Here is a 20258-nt window from a genome sequence, read left to right on the forward strand (position 1 = left end):
GGATGTGGTAACGTCTAGTCAGCCATCGGCTCCTTTGACAAACTGGAACTTCCTGATTAAGGTGTCTTCTCCCAAAAAGTTTATTTTGGAAACGAAGAACTCCCTTTGGAAGGGCCCAATTAACTGCTGTTAATTTCCTTCTGATTGGAGGAAATGCGCTGTTGTTTTTCCCTAGGAAAGCCCAGTTGGTGCTTTTCTTTCATGTAGCTAAATATTACATATACAAAGTCTTCTAAACTTGTCATGAAAGAGTGAATGACAAAATGGCAATTCTGAATGCTTCATTTGCGCAGTTCCACAAGTAAGGGTGGAGACCTTTCCATTCATGTTTTAAATAGCATCTGAGATACTTTCAGATCCCCCTCCCGAGTTTTATCGTACATATATGATGCTCTTATTTAACATGTTAATCAAAACCTTACTTCAACACAAAAAGGATGTAAATAAAGCATGAATAGAGAACCTGTGCTTCTCCAGATGGTGCTGGATTTCAGCTCCCATCATTCCTGAGACCATTGGCCATGCTAGCTGAGGCTGATGGGAACTGAAGTCTGTAATGAAATCAGAATTATTTATATGTTTAAAACTTTTAAAATTGGGTTCAGGTAAGAAGGTGTTAACACAATGTTAGTAGGTGCAGATGAGATATGACTGACAGGTGAGGGGATTTGTAAGTGAGAATTCTGAGGGGAGTTTTAAAGAGAAAAACAGTTGAGGTTTGACAGAGTTAGATAGGATTAGGGATCAAGAAGAGAACGTCTAATGAGAAGGGCTGTGGTTTTGGGGGAGGATTTCATTAGGATTAGTGTAGTAGGATAGGTAGGTAGGATAGGGACAATAACAACTTATTCATTTACTATCACATTTAACATCTTGTATTAATAACGTTTATTTGTTTGATTCAAAATCCCATATGTCAGCTTGGTCAAGAGTGCTACCATACTACGCACTTCTTCCGTACCTATATCTATACCAATTTTATAGTCAGATTACACCAGTGGTCACCTTTTGGGGGGAAAATGGTGTTGTTGAAGCTTGTGGTTCAGAGGGCATATCTGACCCAGGCTGAGGTGGACTTCCTGGGGATTTCCTGATCCAGGCATTTGGGAATCAGGAGGTGGTAATCCCACAGACACAGGAACATCACAGAGTCCAACAACATCTGGAGGGCCCTAATTTATGTCTCCCCCTAAATTAAAGGAATGGGCTGTATTTGGAAGTAGAGCTACACATGCTGCATGCAGAAGATTCTGGGACATCACTAACTAGTGATGTTAGTGCCCAGGAGCAGCCAAAGTTTGTCCAAATTTGCCACCCCCACACTGTGTCCCACATGCACAGACTCCGATTCTTGGGGGTCCTCTCCAGGTGAGTAACCTTAATCTCCGGACTCTTAGCTTTCATTAAAAAAAAAAAGTTTATAGGTGGTCTGGTTCAAACAATATAAACCAAAATGTCAGTCGCCACCCCTGCAACTTCTGTTAGTGTGGGCTGCTCTAATCCCTGCCCTTTCAGGTTTTTAGCCAATACGTTAAGTCAGGATTGTGATTGATAAGATTTGTTGGCCCCTGGCAATACCTAAACCCCACTTCAAGTTCTAAGAACAGTTTCCTTTTCCTGCTTGTCTCACATCAGGAATTCAGTATATTTATAGTTTTCAGCAGCGTAAAGGGTACTTTCTCTGTACAGGATTGGGACTTGCTTCTGAGTAAACATGCATAGGTTTGCACTACAACAGAAGATTGCAGCAGGATCTTGGTGGGCATGCACAGTAAACAATTTTAGTTGTAATTATAATAAAAGTGTACATGCAGGTTTTTTATTACTTGCAAAACTGGCATATACATTTTATCTTTCAAATAATTTTTGAACAGAACTTTTAAAAAGTGTACATGCTGTACTGTTATACTTTTCTAATTATGGAGTCAAACAAGTTTAAATTTTACTGGACTGTTGAAGAGGGTAGTTTGTCTTATTCATAACCTGTTTTGAAAATCTTCCCAACATGAAGCTTTTCTGGGAGTAAAGCAGCAATGCTTTACATACCTGGGAGCTAACCCCATTGAATTCAGTAGGACAGTGGGGAGGAGAGCCTGGCTGGGAGTCCAGAGTCTGTGAGTTCAAATTCCCACTCATCTCCTGGGTGTCAAGGGCCAGCTAAAGATCACCCCCACAGTGAGTGGCTCAGGGGTTACGTGCCCTGCCACCTGTGCAGCCGTGAGCAATCTGCATAGCCCCAAAGAGCCCACTTGCCCCCCAGCTGGCAGTTGTGGACAAGGAAGGGGCTGGTTGTGCATCTGTGGCAAGCTGAGCAGGCCTAGCCAGCTGGGGAGGACTAGCCTCAGAGGGAGGCAATGGTAAACCCCCTCTGAATACCGCTTACCATGAAAACTCTATTCATCATACGTTGGGATCGACTTGAAGGCAGTCCATTTCATACCATTGAGTAGAGATGGTTCGGATTGTCCTGAAGATCAATGGGATTTTTGAGTGAACATAGAAAAGGATTGTATTGTAAATCTTTCTCTCCTCCTCCGATCTTTTTTTTTTTTTAAAGCAGTTAGGCAGGGCTTACTTAGGCGTCACTGCTTTTATTTGGCAGGAAACAAATATTTTTTCTAAAACAATGTTCTGCAATTGCCAGCTGGTTTTGACAATAAACTATTATGTGGTGTGTATGCATTTTTGCATGTCCAGTGTGTGTATATATAGAATATTTCCAACAACTTTGTCAGGTAGGGTTGGAAACCAAGGCAGCTCACAACAAGAAATAAAGCCCTTTAAAATCCAATGACCATAAAACAAGTATAAAACAGTTGCAAAACAGCTTAAAGTGGCATGATTCTGAATTTTGGGTTGGGTGAGTGAAGTTCCTTATCACTGAATTGCAGTCCTGTGCATGCTTCAGTGTTTGAGTAAGCCCCACTGAATACATTGGGACTTGCTTCTGAGTAAACATGCATAGGATTGCACTATAAATATTTTCACAGGTTGTGTAAATAATAAACATCTTTGACATTCATGCTTATATAAATATTTCTTCATGCTATGTCTTGATATATATCTTATTTCACACTATGTTTGTAAATTATTATTTACAAATTATTATTTCCTCTGCATTTCAAGTGTGCCCTTCTTCCTTGGGGTGGCCACATTCCCCCTCTGTTGTTTTCACCCTGAGGGGCAGGTTAGGCTGAGAGGTGGTGAGTAGCCCATGGTCACCTAGTAAACTTTGTAGCTGATTTCCATGTTAAAATTTAATTAAAATGATTTATATGCAGGCAAAGTTTATGAAGCAATGCAAATCCACATAATACATTTAAAGTATATCCAACTCACATTTAAAATGCATGACTTCCCCCAAAGAATCCTGGGAAATGTAGTTTCCCCCTCACAGTTATAGTTCCCACCACCCTTAACAAACTACAGTTCCCATGATTCTGTGATGGGATTAGTGTGCTTCAAATGTATGTTGAATCTGCTTTCAGTGCATGGTGTGGATCTGCCCTAGTATGCTGTGCATTCATTAGTGAATTTAAAAGAACAATTTTAAAAGATACTTTTAAAAACAGGGTTGTAGCTCAGTGGTAGGGCAGATGCTTTCCATGCAAAGGTCCAAAATTCTATCTCTGGAAGAGACTATTGCCTGGAATCCTGGAGAGCCAATGTGAGCCCATGTCATCAGTACTGAGCTAGATGGTATCAAATGGCCTGATTCCTTTGTGCCTAAAAGAGGAAAGAGACCCAAGGGCCACAGTGACTCCCAAATTTATGTATGTATTTTATCTACATTTATATACCACTTTATTGTAAAAAAAATCTCAAAGCAGTTTATAGAAAGAATTAAAACAATATAATTACTGGCAAAATCAGTTAAAGACATGTATTTAAAATGTATTTAAAAACAATTAAAACAATAAAACCAACAATGAGTTAAAAACAGATAAAAATCATAATAGCTTCTACATGCCTGGGTAGGCTTGCCTAAACAAAAATGTTTTAGCAGGTGCCAAAATTAGTACCATGAGTCACCTGCCTAATGTCAATAGGCAGGGAGTTCCAAGCGTAGGTACGGCCACACTAAAGAATTGATTTCTTACAAGAGCAGAATAAGTACTGTGTGGAACCTGTAACATGGAAAGCACACCTTGAACTTGGCCTGGTAGCAAATTGGCAACCAGTGCAGATTTCAGAGTGGAAATATTATGTGTGTATAGGGTCTCACTCATGTCAGCAATTGTGCTGTAGCATTCTGTGCTGAAGCATTCTGGGATTTCTGTGACTTGGCTGACTGGCTGCCAGGATTTTTTAGTTTTGGTTTTCAGTTAGGAATTCTGACTAGTTGAAGAATGGTGAGTTTTCTGTCGTACTCATAGGAATCTTGTTGTAGTTGGCATGGTATTGCATTTAGGAAATCATCACTGTTCTTTTTCTATTTGTGTTTCATTTACTTTTAACCTCACTGCCTTACATCCATAGAAGCAACAACGTGGTTCCATGTGGTCACCTCAATCCCCTTAAACACACTGATGATGCACCTTGTTATTTTCATGGTTTGTTTCTTGCCAATAGTAGTAAAAGAGAAGTCCCATACTGGGAAGTGTGGCTTCAATTGTTGTTGTTCCCAATCTACTGCCTGTGTGTTTTCTCTCTGTCAATTATTACTTACTGGAATTGGGTTGGCTGTCAACGTGAGTTTATAGCAGCCCACATAGTAGGCAGGAAAGAGTAGAGAATCTTCTTAACTCTTAATCATTTCTCAAACTTTCTCTGCAGTGAAGGGTCAAGTTTGTAAATTAGTTTGGAGCAGCCACATTAAAAAGCAGGCAGGACATTCCAGGGCTGCCAACCCTGCCTTGATATGGATATATTTGCAGAGGATCCCTAGTCAAGCCTTATCAACAGCACAATCCCAACAATATCTACTCAGAAGTAAGTACTGTTGAGTTCTATGTGGCTTAGTCCCTTGGTAAGTGTGTTTAGAATTGCAGCCTTCAGGGGCATCCATCTTTACTCTTGAGTGCTCCCATCCAACATCTCCACAACACTAGGCTTTCTTCCCACAATGGCCTTCTGGTGACTGGCCTGGCCTGAAGGCACTTAAACCCTTCTTGCCAGAAGCAAGTAAGCTAGATTAAATGTTCCTTACCCATGCTCTCTAAGCAGGTGAGAAGGAATGATCCCATCACTTCAGCTGGACCTGGAAACACCCTCATTTAGCTAAGATTTCTATCTTAATTTGAATGAAAGAATTTTTTTTGTTTGAGTGGTATGCTCCAAGCAACTGTGGTTGACACTTAACGTATCATGCTTAATGACATCACTAGGGCATGCCCCCATGACATCACTAGGACACACCCCTGAAATCTCAAGGTTTGGGATGCTTGTGATCTGGTAACCCTATCCTATACTAATCCAAAGCTCTGAGCACAGTTCTCTTCATACACTCAAGCAGGCAAGCAACGGGCAGCCATCATTCATTGGCGATCACTCGTAACTGAGTAAGATTGTCTTCCAAGATAAGGTCTTTAACAGTGGGTCCGTAAGTGACTGTGGAGGCCAATTCTGGATCCACACAGCCTCCCACAGTGAGGACATAGGTTTCCAGATGGAAGATAGTAGCGATGAGGATTTGCTTGACATGCCTTCCACTTAGCTTGTTTGTCCTGTTCGCCCGGTATTTGTTCTTCTTCAAAGTCCATAGCACCTTTGATAATAGCTGACCTCCATTTTGGACGTTCATGGGCCAAGACTTCCCAGTTCTCGATGTTCATGTTACTTTTTTAAGATTCGCTTTAAGAACATCTTTAAACCTCTTTTGCTGTCCACCAATGTTCCGTTTTCCACCCTTAAGTTGGGAGTAAAGTAGCTGCTTTGGAGGATGGTGATTAGGCATTCGAACAACATGGCCAGTCCAGCAAAGTTGATGTTGAAGGAACATTGTTTCAACACTGGTAGTCTTTGCTTCTTCCAAAACGCTAACATTAGTCTGTCTTCCCAAGTAATTTGCAGAATTTTCCGGAGGCAGCATTGGCGGAATCTTTCAAGAAGTTGGGGATGGCGTTTATAAATGGTCCATGTTTCACAGGCATATAGTAAGGTTGGTAGTACAATGGCTTTGTAAATAAGCATTTTGGTCTCCCTGCAAATATCCTGATCCTCGAACACTCTACGCTTCATTTGGGAGAATGCGGCACTCACAGAGCTCAGACAATGCTGAATTTCAGCATCAATGTCAGCATTTACAGAGAGATGGCTGCCGAGATAGGGGAAGTGATCAATGTTCTCCAGAGTCACACTATTAAGCTGAAGTGATGGTGCTACAGAGGGACTAGTTTGCACCTGTTGATGAAGCACTTTGGTTTTTTTAATATTAAGTGGGAGCCCAAGCTTTCCATACGCTTCTGCAAAAACATTTAGGATAGTTTGAAGATCTTTCTCCGAATGTGCAGAGACTACATTATCATCGGCATATTGAAGTTCTACGACAGAGGTTGACATTATCTTACTTTTTGCTTTCAGCCTACTGAGATTAAAAAGCTTTCCATCTGTTCAATATATGATTTCCACACCAGTAGGAAATTTCCCCTCAATAAGGTGTAGAATCATAGCAATGAAGATAGCAAATAAGGTAGGAGCAATGACGCATCCCTGTTTTACACTGCCTGATCTGACTCTGAATGGATCGCTCTGAAAGCCATTGTTGTCCAAAATTGTTGCTGTCATGTTGTCATGAAGGAGTTGCAAAATATTCACAAATTTATCAGGGCATCCAGTTTTCAGAAGAATGGTCCAGAGAGCGGTTCGATTCACAGTGTCAAAGGCCTTAGTCAGATCAATAAACACCTTATATAAAGGTCAATTCTGCTCCCGGCATTTTCCTTGAAGCTGTTGTGCAGTGAAGATCATGTCCACTGTCCTCCTGGAAGGGCGGAAACCATTTTGAGATTCGGGAAGGACATCCTCTGAAATTGGCAGGAGGTGATTTGTGAGGATCCTTGCAAGGATTTTACCTGTGGTAGCAAGAAGAGAGATACCTCAATAGTTCCCGTAATCTGTTCTATCACCCTTCTTAAAAAGGGTGATAATTATGGCTTCCCTCAAGTCTTCCAGGAACTCCTCCCTCATCCAGATTGTTTCGATGAGCTTATGAAGTTGTTGTGTAAGTTCAGGCCCACCTTCTTTAAAGACTTCAGCAGGAATCCCATCAGGTCCCCTAGCTTTGTTATTCTTCATTTGATAGATGGCTTTACTGACTTCATCTGAATTAAGGGATACTGCAAGCTCCTCTCTCTCTCTCTCTCTGCGCCATCCTCCCCTACACTCGAGCAGACGTGTCTGCAGTAAACAGAGCTTCCAGGACACCCTTGGCAAGGAGCACCACTCAAGCCATGCATGAGAAAGCTGCCTGCAGCAGCTGCAATCCAGTAGACAAGGAGCCACATTCTGACTATGTCTGTGTACCCCCTGCCCCCCACACCCCAAAAAGACTTTGTTAAAAGGAGCTTCTTTCCTGGAAAATTTGTTAACTGAGGCATTACTGTATAACTAAGTCCAATGTCACCTAGTGACTATACTATCTAATGACACTATTCATACATGTAACAGCTATTGTATTCAGAATGTTTATAAGGAATGGAAAGATAACAGTGTTAGAAGAGGGTGTTCTGAACCACATAGTCAAGTGACTTCACAGGGTCACTGGATTTCCCCCCAGAAGAATGTAAAGATCATTAAAGACAGATGTTCTGAATGTTAATGTTCTGAACCTGAAATGTCATAATGTTTAATCAGAGATATTAGATGTGAAGAGCTGAAGAGTGGGCTGAGATCTGTACTTACTCTGAGTGTGCAAAATTCACTCTGTGCATAATCTGTTACTTATTATTGATATTCCTAGGCCGAACCCTTCTGTTATAGATACATGCCAGATAGGGATGTGTATGAATTCCAGTAAAATCCAGACTTTGGCAGCAGATTTGGAATTGGGCATGGACTTACATAAACCCAGCAGGTGCCACTGCTTCACAAGACATCTCTCTTCATACCTGTGAAGAAGAGAGATGTCTGCTAGGAAAATCCCTTGAACTGCAGTGCAACCTGCTAGGTTCATGTGAGTTCATGCTGCACATATGTAGACTTCGGGGCATTATGGCATTGTCGTGGTGCCGCTTTGAAATGGGAAGCCTCTGTGAATGTTCATTTTGGTTTCCTGCATTCAGCCATGCACCTGGATCTTAGGAACCTGGCACACTCTGGAAAATTCAACCATAAGTCCAGAGATAGAAAATGGCTTCCAGAATTCAGGATGAGGTATAGACAAGAAGCAAACAAGCAGGACCTACTGATTTTTTTTTGTCATCTCTGCTCATCTCTACTTTGGAGCTGAGCTCTCGTGATCCTTGCCCTTGGTGGGAAGCTGGACTCAGTTGCCTTGTGGTTCCTTTCAGGTTTCTGCATTGGTTGACTCTGTCCTGTAACTGATTCTGTACATAGAGAAACTGTGACATCAGACTGAATTAACATATACAGTAACCCTTTGATCCCATGGTTCTGAGGAGTTGAAAGAAAGTTTGGAAGTATAGAGGTTGGTCACAAAACAGAGCAGCAAATGTAGAGCCTTGAAATAGGCTGGTGTGGCTCACACATGCCTAAATACTCCTTGATTTTTTTTTATCCCCACTTGAATTCTCAGCAATTGATGACTTGCTGCTGAATGAGTAACTGATTTTCATTGAAAAATGTGCCAACATCTGTCAAGTTTAATGTGTGAGCATTCCTTAATACTTGTAAATCCTTTGATGTTGCGATCATGAAGTGATTATATGAAAGTGTTACCGAGACTACTGAGTATGAGCAAAATTCTTAAGGTGACTCAGATCAAAGTTCTGCCAGTTTCCTACCACTCAACATACCATCTCCAGGTGCTACATTTTTCTGTATCCTTTTGGGGAGAGGAGGAAGGAAATCCTAAATTATGTGGAGTGTTGTGTTGTTGGTTTTTGGTTTAAAAAAAAAACTTTCCTGAATCAAATGGTCCATTTTTTACATAATTCTATATTTTAGATATAGTTCTGTTACATGCAGTTGGTTCCTAATTCTTAAAGTGCATTTACTTCCCATCATCCCTGCCAGTTCTTTCCTAGGTTCCTATATACCAAATGCACATTTTTCAGCCTGGTTAATCATTCCCAAGATTGTGGCACACAAGAGCCACCTAGTGGAATGTTTAATTATAAAAAAGTTAGTTTCAGCCACAACCTCCGCTTTCTCTTTGTCATTCCTCACCCAATCAGGAAACCCAACACCAAATCCTTCTGTTCATAGTACTGATTTGTCTACTGTTGTACAGTCTTGGTTTTTTTTTAAAAAAAATAGCCTGTTATGTGGACATAATTTTTAATGTATTTTGTCTAATGGCTAAAAATCAGGATAGCCCCTTATGGTTGATAAAAACATTAAAACCACAGTGGACAGGAGGAAATATATTGACTATGTTTTGATGGCATGATCATCTTGTCCCAGAAATTGTTTTGGGTGGCAAGAAAGATATCTGGGAATGGGGAAAGGAATGTGGGACAGAAGAAAGAAGGAGATAGTTTGTATTTGTTTGTAATTGAACAAATGGTTAAATGTTTAATAACCAGGATTTTTTAAAGGTCATACATGTTCCTTGGAGATGTTCTATAAGCATGCACGGGTCTGCTGTTTCAATGGCTGTGAGCACACTAGTCGCCTACAGCAAAGCGTTTCCATTGGCCGCAGCTGGAGGGGCAATGGGTTGATCTGCACTTGAGTTAATCCTACCAGGTTTTACAGTAAAAAGGGGAGGTGTTTGACTAGCATTGTGTGCCCCTGTTTTCAGAAAAGAGAGGTGGAGATGCACTGGAACCAGCAGAACAGTAAGTGTGTCTCTCTACCCTCTCTCTTCCCTATTTTGTAGGAAATCTGCTATCTTTTGTACCAGATGATGGTAACTGTCACTAGCAATAAGCCAAGGTGGCCTCTACATGTTGTTGGACTCCTAACTTCCATCATCCCCAGCTAGTATGGCCAATGGTTATTCCCAAGGTTGTGGCACACAAGAGCCACCTAGTGGAATGTTCCAGGACACAGGTTCCCCACCCTTGCTTTTTAAGCTAAGGGATTCTAAGGGCTCATCTACACAGTGGTTTAGTGTGTGTTTGGTGCTACACACATCTCGTTTTAATTCACATGGTTCACATGACGTTACTGGAGAACAGAAGCTATCACACAGTTTTCCCCTGTAAATCCACACTAACCCAATCCGGTGATAATACAAAAAGTTTAGAACAATATGGCTCCACTCCACACATCTTTGAAAACAGTTTGCTTCAATGGTTTTTAGTGAGTGGGTGAATCGTCACTTTCAGCTATTCCATTTTCTCCACCCACTAACTCTCCCATGAATTCCATTTTGTTTCCAGTCGTTTATCCAGCAACTTCCGACTGCTCTGTCTTCCAGTCCTCCCTTCTTTCCTCCCGTTTCTCCCCTAGTAAACTTCCTTCACTCCTTGTAACTAGCAATGGGAATTGCCATTGGATTATATCATTCTTTCTTATATTCTCTATCTTTGTGAAGAGAATTTTGTAGTAACTTCTCTCCATGCCTGGTTTCTGGTTTTCCCCCCTAAAAAATCTAAAGTGGATTTTTTTAAAAAGTCACCTGAAAAGTATTGATATTAATATCAATATTTTGAGAAAATATCAATATTGATATTTTATTTAAAATATCATAGAATCATAGAATAGTAGAGTTGGAAGGGGCCTATAAGGCCATCAGGTCCAACTCCCAAATCAAAGCATTCTCGACAGATGGCTGTCCAGCTGCCTCTTGAATGCCTCCAGTGTCGGACAGCCCACTACCTCTCTAGGTAATTGGTTCCATTGTCATATGGCTCTAACAGGAAGTTTTTAGAAATCTGGCTTCCTGCAACTTGAGCCCATTATTCTGTGTCCTGCATTCTGTGACAATTGAGAAGAGATCCCGGCCCTCCTCTGTGGGACAACCTTTCATGTACTTGAAGAGTGCTATCATCTCCCCTCAGTCTTCTCTTCTCCAGGCTAAACATGCCCAGTTCTTTCAGTCTTTCCTCATAGGGCTTTGTTTCCAGTCCCCTGATCATCCTTGTTGCCCTCCTCTGAAACTGTTCCAGTTTCTCTGCATCCTTCTTGAAGTGTGGAGACCAGAACTGGATGCAGTATTCAAGATGAGGCCTAACCAGTGCTGAATAGAGGGGAACTAATACTTCACGCGATTTGGAAACTATACTTCTATTAATGTAGCCTAATATAGCAATTGCCTTTTTTGCAGCCACATCTGTTGGCTCATATTCGGCTTGTGATCAACGACAATTCCAAGATCCTTCTCACATGTCGTATTGCTGAGTCAAGTTTTGTGTATCACCATGAAAATTGAAAGAGTTATTAAGCAAGCATTTCTGAGTTCAGGACTATAAGTTTTGTAAGGTTTTGTTTTGAAATGAGCTTATGGGAAGCATCAGAATGGCATGGGGGTATTTTCAATTTAACATTGCGGAATGTGAAAAACCCATGCTGGCTATAGTATACAGCCACTCTCGTGGCTGTATAATACAGGCTCAGGCTTTGGTGAGGCTCCAGGTGAACAGAATTTGAAAGCTGATGAGTGGTCATTCTCTTTGTAGCCATGCTTTGGTTTATACATGTGATACATGAAGCAATGTCATAGCTTTGCTTGGCCTTGTCTGTTTAGATCTTTGTTGGTAATCATCAACATCTTGATTCAAGCTGGAAAGGCAATGAGGAGACAGTACAGATGCTGGAGCACTCATCTAATGTGTTTCCAATGACCCACCTTCATTAGAAGGTGTTCCCCACAATATTGAGCAGGGGTTGGAAATCCAGGCCCCTTCCAATTCTACTATGCTATGATTCTATGATTTTGTGACAACTAAGTTACTAAGGTCCTGTCCCTTTCTATGATTCTAGGTAGTGGATTTCCTGCAATTATATGGACTAGATGCTTTTGGAGATCTCTTCTATTTCAGAACCATACTCTTTCATTAAATTCACAGGGCAATGTTGCTCATTCACTATCTCCCAACTTAACTTATTGTTATGACATAAAAGAAGAATTTTGTGTAATACGAGGGATGGGCTAGATCAAGATTCTTGGCTCCAGAGGAACTTGGGTCCCCCAACGGACATCGAAATCCTTATCTCCACAAATTGTCTCCAACTCAAAGCAGTTAGATAGTACTAACAATGGAGCAGTATATAGAGATGTCAATGGATTTTTAAATCTAATTACTGAATTTAATTGACAATCCCCTTTTTCTCCAAATTGTATTATCCTGACTTCTCCTGTTGTTCCTTTTTCTTTTTCTAATGTTCCTAAGTTTTCCTTTTCAGCCAAGCACCCCCTCCATTTTCTTTCATGGAATATTGCAGGATGGAACTCTAAGCTAAATGATCAAGAGTGGATTTCTTATCTCTCTAGTCACGATATCATTTTTCTTCAAGAGACTTGGATAACCTTTAAACCCTTTTTAAATGGATTTATTTCTTTACACCTCCCAGCGACTCCTTCAACGAATGGCAGAGCAAAAGGGGGGTTAGCGATTTTTGTCTCCACCTCTTTAGATATTCAAGTAACTCTTTTACAGTCTCTGACATCTATTGCGATGGCAGCTTTAATGGAATCTGGCGCATTTTCTACACTGCTCGTAAATGTATATATGCCACCCTCACAGTCATGTGATTCTATAAGATATAATTGGGATGAACTGGACCAGTATATTTTAGACCTTGAGTCTGCCTACCCCAATGCAAATCTGATAATTATGGGAGACTTTAATGCAAGGATTGGCCCCAACAACGGCGCATTGTTCTCCTCAAAACTTTGGCGTGGAGAGGAATGTGACCATTCAGCCTTCCCTTTTAATAGGAAATTGAAAGACCAAAAGATCAATAGTGGGGGAATCTGTTTAGCTCGATTAGTAGCATGCCATCACTTGCTCATACTGAATGGTCTCGAGCATATAGACGACTGTGCCGAGTATACATTCATTTCTAAACTTGGAAGCAGTGTAATTGATTATGCATTAATATCTTATAATTTATTTAACTTGATAGAAACATTTGCTATTGGAACAAAGTTAAATAGCAATCATCTCCCTCTCAGCTTCTCTTGTCACATCTTTGAGAAGTTGCGCTTATCCTACAATTATGGCTCCATAGCAAAATTCGTAGAACCTCGGCCTCGCCAGACCACGCGGCAGAAGGCACACGCCCGCCCGCCCTGCCTTCTTTTGGCCGAGGAGAAGGCGGAGGCCCGGCGCACCCGGGAGGGGAAGAGCAGGCGGCGGGGTGGAGGCTTAGGTTTGGGAGAGGCGCCTCAGCCGTCGCCAGCCTCGGGGGGGAGGACGGAGCCTGCCCCTCACCGTTTCCTGAAGGGACCCCCCCCAGTAGCAGCCCCTGCCCACTGCCAAGCGGCCTGCCAGCTCCGGAAAGGACGGCCGGCCGCTTCAACCCTCATGCTGTGGGGAACCAACTCCAGGGCTAAGAAGGAGCCGGCTGGCCGGCCTCCACTCCTGCTGAGGCTGGCAGGCCGCTCGGCAGCAGGCAGGGGCTGCTGCTGGGGGGGGGGGTCCCTTCAAGAAATGGTGAGGGGCAGGCTCCGTCCTCCCCCCCGAGGCTGGCGACGGCCGAGGCGCCTCTCCCAAACCTAAGCCTCCACCCCACCGCCCGCTCTTCCCCTCCCGGGCGTGCCGGGCCTCCGCCTTCTCCTCGGCCCAAAGAAGGCAGGGCGGGCAGGCATGTGCCTTCTGCCGCGTGGGCTGGCGAGGCCGAGGTTGGTGCTCGGCGACCCGGAACTCTGCGCGAAAGGCAGCCGGTGCTTGAAGCCGGTCGCAGGTGAGAGGAGGAGGAGAAGGACCGCCTTGGGCCTGTCAGCTGTTTCCCGGGAGGGAAGTGGCCGGGAGCCCCTGCCTGCTTTCGGGATGGGGAAGGCTCTTGTGTATATGTGCATGCCCTTCTCCTTCTCTCGCACTTAGCCTCGTTGAACTCCTTTCGGCTTGTTGACCCAGTGCCAAGGCAGCTTCCATGCAATGACGGCAGCAGCTTGAGTCTTCTTGAGGCACCTGCTGGCAGCCGCTTCATCCTCCTGTGTCTGCAGTCCCCGGCTGACTGAGAAAGGGCGGAAAGGCGGCCAGCCACAGCCCAATGTATGCGTGTGTCAATCACGCATGCGTGGCTGAGGGGGCCGCTGAAAAGCCGGAGATCCACCTTTTTAAAAGAAGTATAGCCGGAGGCTGGAGATGGCCCCTTTTTCCCTGAGACTCCGGCAGGAAACCGGAGACCTGGCAACCCTGGTCAGATTGTGCTGTCTAGACTGATCCGAGGCTGTCAGGAGCAGAGCATCAGGCAGGAAGGAGAGGCAGGCATGAGTCAGATGGAAGGAGAAATAATCGCTAAAAGGAGAGGCCTACTGGGCAGCTGTATCTTCACAAAAAGAAGGGGTGGGGCGGGTGCATTTCTTGCTAGGCCTCTCCTCCTTCCTGCCCCATGAAGCGGCACCATGCAGGATCAAATCCTCGCACTTACCAGCTTGTAAGTGGGGAGGGTTATATCCTGCGCAGGGCCAGCTGCTGCTCCTTTGCAATCGGTTTCCCTGCAAGCAGCCATTCTGCAGGTTCAAACCTGCCTGCTCTTGGTCAGGAGGGGGGGGAGGAGACGCACCATCTCCTCCTTCCGCCATCCCTCCCGACCATATGTTAAAAATAAGGTTTTAAAAACCCTTTCCCTGCCTCTGAATTGTTTCAGGAATGGAACTGGGCCTGTCTGGAGGGCACTGAATCAGGGCCACAGGGTGGATCTGTGTATGTATGTACAGTCCTGATAAAATACAAATAAGTATCAGGCTTTCCCTGACTCATAAGATTAGATCCTCTTGTTTCTGAATTCCTGTTACTACCCATTTTATAATGCTGTTTTATTGTTTTTATGATACTGTGCTATTGTTTTTGTAATTTTTGTATACTTCTTAGAGAAGTTTAAATATTAAGTGGTTTAGAAATGCTGTTAAATGAATAAATACATTTTGATGGGAAGAGAGAGCCCCACATTAAGCTGCCTTTTAAAAAAAAAAATCATCAGAGAGGCCATTCTTCACGTGCTTCTACGGTAAGTAGTTAGGCAGGAAGCTGCCAGGAAAATGGCCTTTTCTGTGATTGTGTCTCAGTTCTAGATTGCTGTCCTGCTGGAGCCTAATGTTCCAGTAAAAGAAATGTAGGCACCAGAGCTTTCCATTTGTCTAGGCTATTAGTATTTAGTTTGATGCTGCTGACTGAGTTCTATCTGCAGTTTCTACAGCTTTCTTGCTGTTTTAAACATATACCTATCTGTCCTGCCCTGCCTCCAAAGTCTTCAGGTCTATATAGAACAGTGGTTCTTAACCTTTTTTTGGCTCATAGACCCTTTGAGAATCTGATGAAAGCTATGGACCCCCTCCCCTGAAAAATGCACGAAGACACATGCACACAGCATTTTACATACAATTTATTTTATTGCATTGAAATTTGATTGTGTGTGTGTGTGTGCCCAGTTCACGGACCCCCCAGTGTCCATATATGGACACCCTAATGACGGCTTGCAATTTTTTTATATAATTCAAAAGTGAGCCAAGTAATTGCCATAAAGTATTCATCTTGACTTAGGGTTACTGTCTGGCTGAGGAGAGGAGACTAGAATGCCCCCCCACTGCCTCCTTGCAATTTAATGATGCGTGTGAAGTTGCATTTCCCCCCAGCTTAGCTATGTGGTGTAATTTTGAAAGTTGAAAACTGAATCCAAGCCTTGAGTGTTGCTGTCTGCTGAGTTCTTCAATGGTTAACCACCTTTTTTGACCTACAATTAAGCAAATTCATGTGCTTCCTTTCCTACTCGTATCTCCATCAGTTTTTCACTGTGATGGTGGCAGGATACTTTTTGCCCACCTGAGGCAACAGGCTATTAAAGAACTGTGAGTTTGGCTAATGTCACAGGATTTTTTTTAAAAAAAAGAAGGTACAAGGGGGAGGCAGGTTAAGAATCTAACAACGAATGTTAATGGCTGCCATCATCATCTCAGTGACACAGAAGTTAAAGGGAATACACATTTCAGCAGTTCAGATCAGATGCCATTATATTCACCACTGTTTTTTAAAAAATCCAGTAGCAGGAAACAAGACCACTTTGCAACAATACTGAATGTGCAAATTGCAGGGTAGTCTGATCATGTACAGTTCACCTTTATCAAATTTCTCACCCATCCTTCCTCCATATTGCTGAAATCCATCACTTCACCAGGGCATGATGGGTGGCATTGTAAGGAACACTGTAGAGATGTCAGTACAAAATCCAGAACTTCAAACAGGGGTACCCCAAAGGGCAAGGTGTAGACTGATGAACCATCTGTTCATAGATTGGGAGCTCCATGGCAGAGCACATGCAGAAGGTCACAAGTTTAATCCCTGGCATCTCCAGTTGTTCCCCAGGATCTCAGCCAGAGGTCTTCTCCATCTCTTCCCAAGAACCTGGGGAGCCACTGCTAAGCCAAGGAATAGACAATACTGGCCTAGACGGACAAACAGTCTGAGCTGGTAGCTTCCTACGTTCCCAGCTGTGCCTGGTTGGTATATTCTAGGGGAAACAGTCAGTACAGACACAACACAACCCTACGTTCATTCTAGACAAGTGCTTCTAGACAAGGTATAGGAAGTTCCTTGATGCAAGCATTGTTCTTATCTCTCTTATGTTTCTTCCCAAAGGTAATGGGATGGATTTTGATTGCCAGTGTCTTCATATTGGCCCTAGTTTCTATTTGTATCTCCCGTTGCCGTTCTCCAGTCAGTATTCTTCAGCTTGCATTCTGGAAAATGTACCTGGAGAAAGAGCAGCAGCTTTATGAGATCAAAGCCAAGGAACATGCAACGAAGCTGGCAGAGAGGAATATCAAATGCTTCTTTGATTCCACAGAGCTGGAACCATTTCACACTCCAAGCGCCAAAGCCTGGCATGGCATTTCTTCCTTGTTTGCCTTTAATCCTGAAGATCATTACTACAGTATGATACATAAATATGTCAGTACCAAAACCAGTAGTGGCAGTATTAGATCCGCAGAGGGGGATACCTTTCCTTGTTGTTTGGAGTTTGTGGCTGGTGCTGGTGGCACTGAGGCACAAATGATATGATGGAATCGTAACTGAGCATGGCTGTCACTGTGTTAGATAAAATTTGTCTTTGAATTGATGACTGTTGCTGCTTTTTAAAAATCCAACATTCAAGCGTCTTTTTTAAAATTATTTTTTTTAAATGATTGTTTCACAAGACCCATTATTTGTGTGACTATTGTACAAGGTAACTTTTCAAGACAAGTGTACTTGTTTGAATATTGGCAGATTGAATGATAGACTCATAGGCTGAGAAGCAATCCAAAGGACCTCCTGGGTATATGTAAATGCTTTCACACATGCAACAGGAATTCCCCAGATGTCCTTTTAAGGAAATTCATTTTTCAAGAATAGGCTATTGGTCAGTGTGTGAGGGAGAGCCTTTCTGTGATGGTGCCTGCTCTATGGAATTCCCTCCTTTCTGAAAGAAGGCAGGCACAGAGGCTGGGTACACAGCATACATTTAAAGCACATAGCCTTCCAAGTATCCTGGGAACTGTAGTTTGTTAAGGGTGTTTGATAGTTTGGTCCTTGTTAGGCTTACGCATGCATCAATTATGGCATGAAGTAGGCAGAGCAGAGTAGCAACCATGATGAACAAGATGGCTAAAATATGTCTTTCATTCCTGGGCAAAAGCTGCCCGTACCTCTGTACCACGTATAATTTTGGAAGCTAGCAGGATGAGAAGCCTTTGTGTTCTGATAAGAGCAGGTGGCAAACAACTATGAAGTCAACACAATGATGGAATGCTGTTTTGGCACACTGGGAATCTGAATGTGTATGAGGGTACTGTGTGGAAAATCACTGAAGAAGCAAGGGTCCATTTACTCATGTTTTACCCCTCCCAGACAGAGTATGGTAATTCATAATTACATATTATGGGGGTCCATCCACACTCACCAAAATCCATGTAGAATTTATTGGATAATTCCAACTTCCTGATCCAGTTTGCTGATTAATATAAAAGGTATATTTAAATTTGGGGTTACTTAGATTTTCTTGGGAGTGGAGGGGGGATTTGCCTTTTGGATTACTTTTTCTTCTTTCTTGCCTGCCTCTATCTGCATTGCTTCCTGCTTCACACACGTCATCTAAGATGAATGCCACAAGGCCTGAAAGGGCCTGAGCATCTGCCTTGGATAGGAAACTATGATTTTTCTTGATTTAACACACTAGGAAACGAAAGCTAAAATACACAAGTAGTGGAGCTGGAGGACGTTGGTTGAAAATATAATCATCTAGAATATGTGATATGTCAGTGCTATCTTTGATCATAATTATAATGTCAATGTTATTAATTTAGATTTTCATCATTTTATTCTTATTTCATCTCATCATTAGTTTGGCTTAAGCATATACAGTAGATACATGTGTATGTTCTTTCCAATTGTTTCATGTTATCATCAAGCTTATGCAAATACAGATCACATTGCTTTAAAATATTTTCTAAGTTGGTTTAAGTTGCTGTAATTTCAAATTATCTTTGCTTTATTTTCTATCAGTTCATTATTTTTTATCAGTAAATATTTCCTATCACATAATACCATTAAACGTTGTACATCAATAAACCAGTGTATTTGTTTATAGCTTGAGTTTGTGGTTTTTCTGTGGCAATGCTTTACTCCTTATTGCTACTGAGCAAATTGAGCCAGGATTGAAGGATCCAGTGAAGGCTGTGCTTTGGCCAGAATTTAGCATGGTATATATGATCAGGGCCAGCCCCAGACATGCCGGGGCCCTTGGGCACAAGCCTGCGCCGAGCCCCAGCGCTCCCCTTCCACAATTCGCAGCAGAATCGCTGCTGCAGATCACACTCTGAGACATCCGGAGCCCCCACCATTCCCTTGCTGCAACCTACCTTTCTTGGCTGTTGTGCAGTTACGTGCGCAGCACTGCCCTTAACCAAGATGGTGACCAAGGTTTCCCTAAGGCAGCCTTTTTCAACCAGTGTGCCTCCAGATATTGTTGGACCACAACTCCCATCTTTCCTGACCATTGGCAATGCTGGCTGAGGCTGATGGGAGTTGTGGTCTCACAACATCTGGAGGCACACTGGTTGAAAAAGATTGCCCTAAGGGGCTGAAGTTTCTGCCGCCATCTTGGCTCATGGCACGTGAGTGCATCCCTGCCGTGAAACACAGAAGGGGAGTGAAAGGGCCCCAGGCCCTTGGCCAGGGCCCCACCTGGCCACCCTTTGGAGCTGGCCCTGTACATGAACCCTGATTGGATCTCCTGTTTAACAGTGCTGGAAATTGTAGCTCTGTGAGGGGTAGACAACAGTTGTCAGGATTCTTTGGGGCGGGAAATGTGTTTTAAATGCATGGTGTGTATGCAGCCTGAGTATAATTAGCTTTTGGCACCTGCTTAAGACCTACCTGCTTATCCAGACCTTGACTGGCCACTAACTCCTGGCTTGCAAAAACATATTTCTGATGACAGCAGAATTTTATACTTTTAAAAAAATATGTACTTTATTTTACTGGATTTGTTTGTAGTTTGTGAATCACTCTGGTATTACACAGATGAAGAGTGGTACAGAAATATTTTTAAACTAAAATAAATATTCAGGAGGAGTCCCTCCTCCACATCCCTTTGGATGCTGGATTTGGAAGGGACCAGTAAAGTCTAATGTCTTTCAAAAAAAGGAGGATTTGCATTTGCACACACACCAAAAATAATGTATGAATTAAATGTTGTGGTAGTGTGGATTACAATTCTGGTTTTTAGTGCTGCTTGAAGGTTAGTACATTTTAATTGGGAAGTTTTTCAAACATTAGAGACTACTTGAAAGGCTTCCACATTAAAGTTCTGATCTATTTGGATTTCAATGTACTGTATAATCCATCCAAAAGAGTAAACATGACCCAACACATAAGTTATGGGCAGGCACTAATACATTTGTGTATACTCATGTGGCTGAAATATGGCAACAGAATAGTGGTGCCTTAACTGTTAAATGTCTCAATGACCCAGGGCACATCCTAGGTGTAGGAGTTGGGTTTTTGTGTGGTGTATCACCTTTTAATCTGGTAATGGTCTTGTGT

The 20258-nt window shown here is 42.7% G+C and overlaps 1 protein-coding gene across 1 annotated transcript; it reads left to right on the forward strand.

Moving 5' to 3' along the window:
• Positions 1–14568: 14568 nt before the first annotated feature.
• Positions 14569–17234, forward strand: LOC133384158 (calcium homeostasis modulator protein 6-like). The gene is made up of 2 exons (XM_061626079.1): positions 14569–14613; positions 16812–17234. The coding sequence occupies exons 1-2, from the start codon at positions 14569–14571 to the stop codon at positions 17232–17234; spliced, it is 468 nt and encodes a 155-aa protein (XP_061482063.1).
• Positions 17235–20258: the final 3024 nt, after the last annotated feature.

Source organism: Rhineura floridana, chromosome 4 (assembly GCF_030035675.1).
Source record: "Rhineura floridana isolate rRhiFlo1 chromosome 4, rRhiFlo1.hap2, whole genome shotgun sequence".
Taxonomy (NCBI): domain Eukaryota; kingdom Metazoa; phylum Chordata; class Lepidosauria; order Squamata; family Rhineuridae; genus Rhineura; species Rhineura floridana.

Coding starts and splice junctions, on each gene's coding strand:
- LOC133384158 (XM_061626079.1), top strand. CDS start 14,569: ATGAAGCGGCACCATGCAGGATCAAATCCTCGCACTTACCAGCTT. Junction 14,614..16,811: donor ATCCTCGCACTTACCAGCTT/GTAAGTGGGGAG, acceptor TTCTTCCCAAAG/GTAATGGGATGGATTTTGAT.